This window comes from Perkinsus marinus (genome assembly GCF_000006405.1).
Source record: "Perkinsus marinus ATCC 50983 genomic scaffold scf_1104296937988, whole genome shotgun sequence".
Taxonomy (NCBI): Eukaryota; Perkinsozoa; order Perkinsida; family Perkinsidae; genus Perkinsus; species Perkinsus marinus.
The window spans coordinates 1-9,040 of NW_003213615.1; the positions used below are offsets into that span (position 1 = coordinate 1).

General features: G+C 45.6%; 3 protein-coding genes across 3 annotated transcripts; all 3 read right to left on the minus strand.

Annotated features, from left to right (window-relative positions):
• Window positions 1-4,236: 4,236 nt before the first annotated feature.
• Window positions 4,237-4,508, minus strand: Pmar_PMAR002113 (hypothetical protein; the record flags this gene model as incomplete). Its single annotated transcript, XM_002782841.1, has 1 exon — window positions 4,237-4,508. A coding segment is annotated over one exon (272 nt), but the record flags the coding sequence as incomplete, so codon positions are not given.
• Window positions 4,509-4,797: 289 nt separating this feature from the next.
• Window positions 4,798-5,455, minus strand: Pmar_PMAR002114 (retrovirus polyprotein, putative; the record flags this gene model as incomplete). The annotated part of the gene is made up of 1 exon (XM_002782842.1): window positions 4,798-5,455. A coding segment is annotated over one exon (658 nt), but the record flags the coding sequence as incomplete, so codon positions are not given.
• Window positions 5,456-7,594: 2,139 nt separating this feature from the next.
• Window positions 7,595-8,068, minus strand: Pmar_PMAR002115 (hypothetical protein; the record flags this gene model as incomplete). The annotated part of the gene is made up of 1 exon (XM_002782843.1): window positions 7,595-8,068. One exon carries the CDS (start codon window positions 8,066-8,068, stop codon window positions 7,595-7,597), a length of 474 nt encoding a protein of 157 aa, XP_002782889.1.
• Window positions 8,069-9,040: the final 972 nt, after the last annotated feature.

Here is a 9,040-nt window from a genome sequence, read left to right on the forward strand (position 1 = left end):
ACTGAGTGCGCGTGTGGTGTGTTGTCATATATATCCGCACGTTAACATAAGTCACACCGGGTAACAGCCTCTCAGCATACTGCTCAGAAACCTGGTTCTGATTTTACCCATTTGCGAAGCCTTTGATGTAGGGCTTCTGCACCCTCGTGGTCGTGATTATCTTGGCGGTCTTGGCCATTTTTAATATTCAGGTATCCGTGATCTTTCATCTGCAGGGTTCTCGCCACCAGCTATATATTTGAATGTCACGTATTTCCAATTGTATGAGGGCGTCTATAATTTGTAGACGGCCCTCTGCTGCAGCTGATGGAATTGGATGCTACCCAATAGCGAGCATTTCCCAGAAAAAATTGAGGTAAGACCGGTTTGCTAGCAACATACACTGTCGATGCAAGACCACTCTGAATTGCTTAAGCTCTTACCCAAGGGAAGATTAAATCATTGAGACCTCTCAAGGCTGCTTCTAACTCCACTGTATCGATTCGTCGAATATTCCTCGCGTCTCGTGGCCCAGATCTATCTCCCCCCAACTGCGATCTACAGTATAAAGTTTATATTTTGGATCGAAAAGTAAAATTTTTAATTTTCGCGTTTAAGGCTTGTTTAACAAGCTCCAATTGCGTCTGCGGAAGCATCCATATACCAAGACCACTGTAATGGGGGATTCACCCAGAAGAATCCGGACGCTGCATCATCTCGCAGTCTGGGTGTAATTTGTGCCCTTTCACTACGATATCATCAGGCAGAGGATAATGCGAGGCCACACCTTCATTGACGACGACACTCAGCCTTTCTAGTGTTCTGGCTGCCGGCGCGAGCCATCCTAACACAGGATAATGAAATGACGGTATCGTGGCCACCCGCGAACGGAGGTTACGATACGTGAAGCCAGCAAGTGATTCATTCAACGCCGACTGGGTTATGATTGATTCACTGCCTTCTGAATCGACAAGACAAACGAGATTATGTTCTGTTTGAGTCAGCAACATAGCAAAGTCTAACATACGAAATCGGCTAGCGAAATTGCTTCAACGTCATCTTTGCCTTGGCAAGAGATGTACGCGCTTCAATCGTGTGGTTAGTCTTGTCTTGTTGTCTCCTGCATTGGTGCGCGACTCCTCATTCCTCTACCTTTCTCGTTCTGCCACCTTTACCTCTCCCGTTCTGCCACCCTGACCTTTCCAGAGCTTGAGAACAAATCGGCGCACACCAGGTGCGGCTACTCGTGGTCGTCTTAAATAGTCGAACGAAACCTAGCATGAGTTATTATTTGATCAAAGGATTTGGTAGGATCGAGGCAGACAGGCTTCATGGGACAACTGATTGGATGGTCATGAGACAAGCTCCTGTAGAAGAACAATTTCATGATCTCACCCTGGCATTGCTTACACCTTGCCTTGCCGCATGAAACGCTCAATGCAGTCGCATACTCATCAACCATTGAAGTTGGTACTTCTCAAGCTAGTAACGACCTTTTCAGGGCTACAGCCAAACCGTCTCTGCAGCTCAGATCGCAGCCAAGCAATATACCGTTCCCCAGAAACATCGATGGATTCCTGGCAGAAGTCCGTCGATCTTGGCAGGAATCTTCTGCTCACATGAGACCATCTTGGCTGCTTGATATGACCCTCCCGACACCGATAGCTTGAGTAGCACGTACCAAGCTTTCTCAACTATTCTTCTACATTTTCATTAACGCCATCACTGAACTTCACGGCATGCTTACGAAACTAAACTACTGAACCTTCGGAGCCTCAACTAGGGATGACGCGCTGGTATCGTCCGATACCAGCTCATGCTTCTCACCGGCTCTATCTTCAACAGGCTTACTAACCTCTTTCTGAGGACGCTCTGGATTATCTAGCTGATTATCACTGTGATAGCTTGAACCATTATCGTCTGTAATACAGACGTTGGAAGCGAGACATTGTATACAGACTCTGTATACAATGTCTCGCTTTCAACGAGTTTGACCAGTGGTGCAGCTAATTTAGCTTGGATCAATAGCTTCATGAGCTAGAATCGGACATAGCTTGGTTTAAGAGTCGAACCCAAGAATAGATCATAAGACCTTTCGATTCGTGGATATAGAGTCCAAAGACGTGGCCTAATACGCTGTTTTGATTCTACTCACCAGCCTAGACTTTGCACTCCACTCACCCACTTCATGTAGACGCTGGACACGCTATCATTGCTCATATCCAGACATCAGTTATGTCACATAATGATATCACTATCAGCTGGTTGTAGAGAATCCCGATGCAGCGGGCGTCTGTTGTCATTGTAGCGGTTTATAGAACCATAAGCGCCGTGCTTAACCTACTCGGGGGTGCGTCGAACGGTGAGGATCAGATCGTGCAGTTGCAACTCGCAGAATGCCTACTCATGTACCACTTCGTGTACTTGCAACTGATACAGTTTTGGATGATACACCTTTGATTCGTGCACTACTGGATTATCTTACTTTGCTCGGTACAGCATCATATCTTACATACAGCACCACATCAGTAAAATAGTGACATACTTTCATATACAGTCTCGTTTCGTACTGTCTTATTACGTGCAGTGTCCGCTTATTGTCAGCGAACACAGTGTAAATCAGCGCATTGCTATGTCAATGACATAATGTCATGCATGCATGTCTGGTACTCTGCAAATCCCTACGCCATATCCTCGTGCAGCTGTGACTGGTACACACTACTTCATACATCATTAAGTTCGTACGTGTTTTATTCCGTAAAACTCTGGCTTCGTACAGACGAAAAATTTTTGATACGATATTCCGCGCTGCGCGAAATGTCGGGGCAAACATTTCTCGCGTGCTTGGCGCGCGCACTGGTGCGTCTATCTTGCTCTGTTACTCCTTCATGCGTCCTCACTCATCCCTACTAACACTACCTTGGTCCCAACCTGAATCTTCAGGTAGTACGACTGGAGCCAATACTATTCACTCGTTCTCACATACAAATTTTTCGTCAAGAGCTCTGGTTAATCGTACTCAGAGCTCGATGCGCGCCGCTCTACTTTCTTTCTCTGCATATCGTACTATTTCAGCTACTGAAATAGTCTGGCTACTGCACGAGTTGAAAATGTACCAGTGGCGATTGTACGAGATCTAACTGCGTCAAATTCAGTTGCTTTGCGTGCCACTCTATGAACAGAATCTGTATGAAATGACACTGTACGAGCTGGCACTGTACCAAGTGCAACAGGACTGAACGACACCGTATCACCTGACATAGACTCAATTGAACCTGTACGAGTTGACCCTATACGAGCCACAACTGTACAAACTGCCACAACCTTGAACTGCGTTGTATCGATAAGCTCGGTACCAATATGAATCCTATGTGCGAGGAGGTTCTTAAAGGTTGTGGTTCTAGTGAATGTGAATCACACGCAGCAGTCGGACGGCAGCAGATGAGTCGCAAAGGATTGAGCCTTGAAGTAGGCAAATGTGCGTGTGAGATGTTTAAGGCTTACGGAAGAACAATGCGACACGTCCGTCAATACTTCGAGGTTGAATGCCGTGACTCTCACTCGAAGGGAACGCAGCTAGAAGAACCTGTTACAATAGTCACCCCGCTTGACCCCAACGCCACACAGACATAAAAGTACAAAGCTTATTTTATTCAGCAAGTGACTCACTCCGACCGTTACATCATTCCTATGTCCCCGTCAGTGATTCTTTCGTATCGTGAGTTACAGAACATGATAATAGAGTCGATGAACATCTTTAGTTGAAAGTATCAAGTTGGCATCACTGAACTTCGCGACATCCTCACTGTTGGGGTTATGAGCAACACAACAGAACTTGAGCCAAGATGGGTACATTAATAACAGACCCCTCCTCTAGAACTTCTGCTACAAGTGCCTCTATAAGATTATGATAATAGCTAACGGCAAGACTAGACTCTTGCACTCTTGCTATTCCTCTATAAAGAACAAGTAGTAAAGATTTCTCTACATCTCGGTCCCCCAAGGTGGCGGCTACAGAGCAGACACCTTCCTCGAAGACTCATCAGAAAGCTGCGTAGGACTTCTCAACTTCAGAATAAATATTCCTTTTGGATCGACAGCAATGGTCGCAGGAATATGCGGGGGACCTCCTATCTTCAAAATACCATCAGAAGTGAAATACATAGGTACAACAGTTCTATGGTCATCAAGAAGCTTATATTCATGGACAAGAAGAAGGCCATCATTAGTCCATGAGACCTTACTACCAACTCTCACCGTACCATCTTCATCTTTCCAGGCTAGGAAAGTGTGACCAGAAGACACAATTCGCACTCGCCTCTTAAGTGGAAGGTCTTCCGCGATAGGTGGAGATGACAGTCTCTCTCTTTTGTGACCTCTGGCGATAGATGAAGGCAGATGGTCTTCATCTGGCTCACCAGACTGATGTTTATCTTCCGAGCTGAAATAGGGCTTCAAATGATCCTTGTGGAAGACCTGTCGAGTACCGTCAGGAAGTTGAACCTCATAACATTGCCCGCCAATTAGACCTATAATGACACCCCTAATCTACTGGGAATCCAATTTATGTTGGGGCTTACGATATACATAGACAGATTTGCCTCGAACATAATGTTCTCGTACCTCTGGGCCTTTACTCTTCTCTCTTGATCTAGTCCATGCGTCCGACCAAACGCTCAATAGCTGTCGACGATGGCGATCCAACCGAGATATCTCAGAGAGTATGGTGGAGACTCTAGCCTTGTTGGGGAAGGAAATGAGCGATGCCACATCCTCATGAGTTAGCGGCTCCTTCAGAACTTGACTACGGATCTAAACGTCAAAAGGGAGCTTCAACTTGAATCCGAAGAGAATCTCATGAGGGGAAATACCGAGCTCAGGATCCGGCATAGAGTTCAGCCGTCCTTCAGCAATACATAATAGATCAACCCAGGCAGCACGTTGATGACTCCTGAGTAGTCGACGTAGTGAATCACCCAATGTCCGATGTTGGCGTTCATAGAAGCCCCCAGAGGCTGCGTGAGCCACGGGTAGGACTATATGATGAGCAGAGTATAAACAACAAAGAGCATCGAATCTTGGCGATAACGTGAACTGCCGTCCTTGGTCAGTTATGAATGTCGACGGAGTCCCAAATCTTAACAGAACTTGTGTTTCAATAACTCTGCAGATAGTGTTAGTACTGATATCTGCCAACGGGAACAATAGGGTGAATCGACTCAATAAATCCGTACTTGTCAGCACCCATCTTTCTCCTTTAGAACTAGGGAGCATTGGCCCCACAATGTCGAGCCCAAGCACCTCAAAAGGCTCAGAAGGGGTCCATAGATGGGCTTCATGCTGACGATTCGAAAGAGAAGCTGACACTTGACAAGGATGACAGCTTCGAATAACTGATTTCACGTCAGCTCGACTACGAGGCCACCATAACAAACGACGCAAATAGCGGTGTGTTGAACTCACCGCCGGATGACCTCTAAGATCATGATAATATTTAATCAACTCAACTGGTAGCCGAGAATATTTGGACTTAGGCAGGACTACTCTGACATCATCTTCATCCACAGGATTCTTCCACAGAATCCTTCTTACGCAGTACACCATTCTGGAGGAAGACATTCTCACCATAGTGGAATACTGCGGGAGATACCGACCATTTCTTGGACAAGTCCGCTCCTTCATTCAACAGTTGGCGAACTTCCTTGCATAAAGGATCCTTCTCCTGCTCCTTAATCAAGAATCTTCTCAATAACTCATGGCTCGGAGTGGGTGTAGTTCCCTCCCAAGCATGAAATGCTCTATCAAGATGGTAATAAGATTTAAGAGATGGTACATTCTCGAGAGTAGGTAATTAATAGAGAATAAGGGTAGTAAAGATCCAGAATATCGAATGCTAACAGGGGCACTTCACTAGCATTTTCTACTATCAAATCAACTCCGGAGAGAGACACTTCACTACTATCACGGATATTCAGAAGCTCTCGAGAAAAGGGAATATCGTCAACAATTCTAGATAAAATATCAACACGTTTAGTGTAGAAGAAAGTATTAGGCAGATGAATGAAGGATACCGTGATATTCATCATCTTCAATTCCGCCAAGACATCATCGGTACAATCCCGAATCCGGCGAGTTGCTAGCCACTCGATGCCCTTCAACTTCTTCTCCGGTCCGGCCATACTCCTGATCGCCGTGAACGAATCGCTCCCCAATACTATGGTCCGCAAAGAGCTCCACCAATTCCTCGTGAACTGTTGGCACAAAGTTGTTAAGCTCTGGAGAATTGCGAACATCTCACGTCGATTCGCATGCCAATACTCCGCGCGATCAGGAAATAAGTGTGATTCGCATATGTAATAATAACTGGTTTAATAGGACGACGAGTGAGAACTCCTTCTTTCTGAAGCCGAGACGCCACTTCTTCCCGTATCATTCCGACGGCTGCTCCCATATCAATCAATCCACATAGCTCATAGCTACCGATATGTAGAGAGACTATATCCGGCCGTGTCATCAACTTCACCGACCACGAATCTTCTACCTGCCTCTCCTCGGCTCCTATAAAATTCTGTTCAACACAAGTCAGATCAACAACACAAGATAACGGATCTCCTGAACTCCTTGCACCATGAGTGGCACCGCTGATTGCATCACCTTCTGAGGTTTTTGACTGCGGGGTGCAGCCCACCTCTATGGTGTATGCTGAAGTCTTTTTGATAGAGCCACCTTTTCCAGTGCTCGAAGTTCTATCCGTACCCTGTGGTTTCTGACCTGAGACAGCGAGAGGAGATGGACACACATACTGTAAATAACCTCGTTGAGAACATCTCCTACAGCTAACAGTAGGAGGGATCGTACAATCAACCAGCCGATGTCGGAGTCCACAGCGAGAACATCTCTGGGCCATATCACCCGGTTTCTCACTTCTACAATAACGCCAAGAGTGGCCGGGTTGTAGGCACCTGCTACAAGTGCCTTTAAAAGAACTCCGACCTTCAGCTTTTCCCTTACTAGCCTCCCGCTTCTGCTGAGTCGATTCTGATGAGCCCTTCATATCCCATCGGTACTTCCCAGAGCTCAACTGCGATTCGAAATGCATAGCCTCACCTCGTAACTCTTTATAAGACATACGATCGACTGCTTTGCCTAAACTCTCTATGGCTCTCGATAATCTAGGCAATAACCCCACTCTCGCTCTTATACACTTCTCGAGTTCCAAGTGTTGTTTTCCAAAGACCGAGCTTATAAGCGTCGACTTCTTATCAATACGAACAAAGTAATCTTCCACTCGCTCATCTTCTCTCTGCACTAATCGCTCCCAACGTAATAAGGCCTCACCTTTATTGAAGGTTCCCAAATATCTTTCATCAAGGTACTTCCAGATCTAAGTTATAATCTCAGCGTTTGATGCTCCCTCTCGCAACTTCTCTCTAATCATATTATTAATCTCATCTTTGGGAGGTCCCGAGAAGTTACGAAGAATATAATAAAGCTCAGCATCTCCATGCAAATGATAAATAACAACAGCATCTGAGACTTTCCGCTTCAATATTTCATACGGTAGTTCAGGAGTTGGTCGAGACCATGGAGCTCCCAACACGAGATCCAAACTATTTTATTTAACTTTATAATCATTCCTAGAACCACCGGCCTTAACACCACCACCAGAGCCATCACCACTTCCCATCTCACCAGTTTTGCCAACCAAGAATAATTCCAAAGCATTATGTAAATCCTCGTGGCGATTAATAGGCCACTCGATACCTTGCGATCGAATAGACACTATCACTTGCTTCGCTAGATGCTTCGCAAGAAAATTAATCCATTCCCCACTCATGCCCTCAACTTGAGCGGCATCAATAACGGCCCCATAGATTACCCTAGCTTTCTCTTCAACATCTACAATTCCCGTTTTAGAAGCCCAACGCTGCAATTTCGCCCTCATAATTGATACCTTCTTATTGAAGGCATCCCTCTTTTCAACCTCTAGATAAAGACGTTGCATCTCCATCCCCAGGTCCACACCTACAATAGGTGCTATTACGGCACTTGCGAATACAGCGTCGTCAGATCCTGCATCGGGTACCATTTTGTTGGGGTTATGAGCAACACAACAAAACTTGAGCTAAGATGGGTACATTAATAACAGACCCCTCCTCTAGAACTTCTGCTACAAGTGCCTCTATAAGACTAGCAGAACCCGTCGCTTCGCTCCGGGGTTCTCTAGCTCGCTGACGCTCGGGGGTGTAAGCGATATGTTAAGATACACCAGTTAAATTATGTCCTTGTTGCACTGAATCGAGAACGTAGACCTATGCGTCCTTGGAAGTCTCAGGTTGAGATGAAAAGATCAATGTTATACGGAGCGTGCCACTTTTTCAAGTAAGTCACGAGATTTTCGATTTCTTTTCCAACAAGGACAATTCCCTCTGAAATTGGAGCACTCGATACCCAGTCACATAGCGGATACCATATTAAGAGGAATAGGTGACACTCGTAACCGTAACGGTTAAACCATTCCATAGATATTCAGACAAGCGCCCATTCTGACCGCTCTCAACCGTGCCAGTTTCTTACGCAACAATCACCGTACTATGCCACGCTCCTTATTCATTCTCAAGCTAACACTTTCGGAGTAACTTGAGAACACGATTCTGCTAGCGGATCGTATGATAGCAAGGACACAACATAGAGTCGCTCAGAGCCGCCCGCTCTGGAGCACAATCTAATCATTAGATGTTACTAACATCATGTTAGTGTGGATGATATGAGATAGTAGCTAGCACATGGTGATTCACATGCGACTGTATGCTTTACTGAGCTCTGTCCAGTCATATGAACACACGATACAACAGAGTCGTCGAAAACTCAGCTTGATAGTACACTGCATTGAATAGATTGAAGCGAGTCGGGCAAACGATGATGGACTTAAGTACTTAATCGGGTAGTAGCAAGTCGAACTCCGGATACGAACTTCATAAACCTGATGGGTCTCCATGAATTGCAGATCAAGATGGCGAATCATTCCTCATGCAGCTTTACTGTATATCCATGTTGAGTT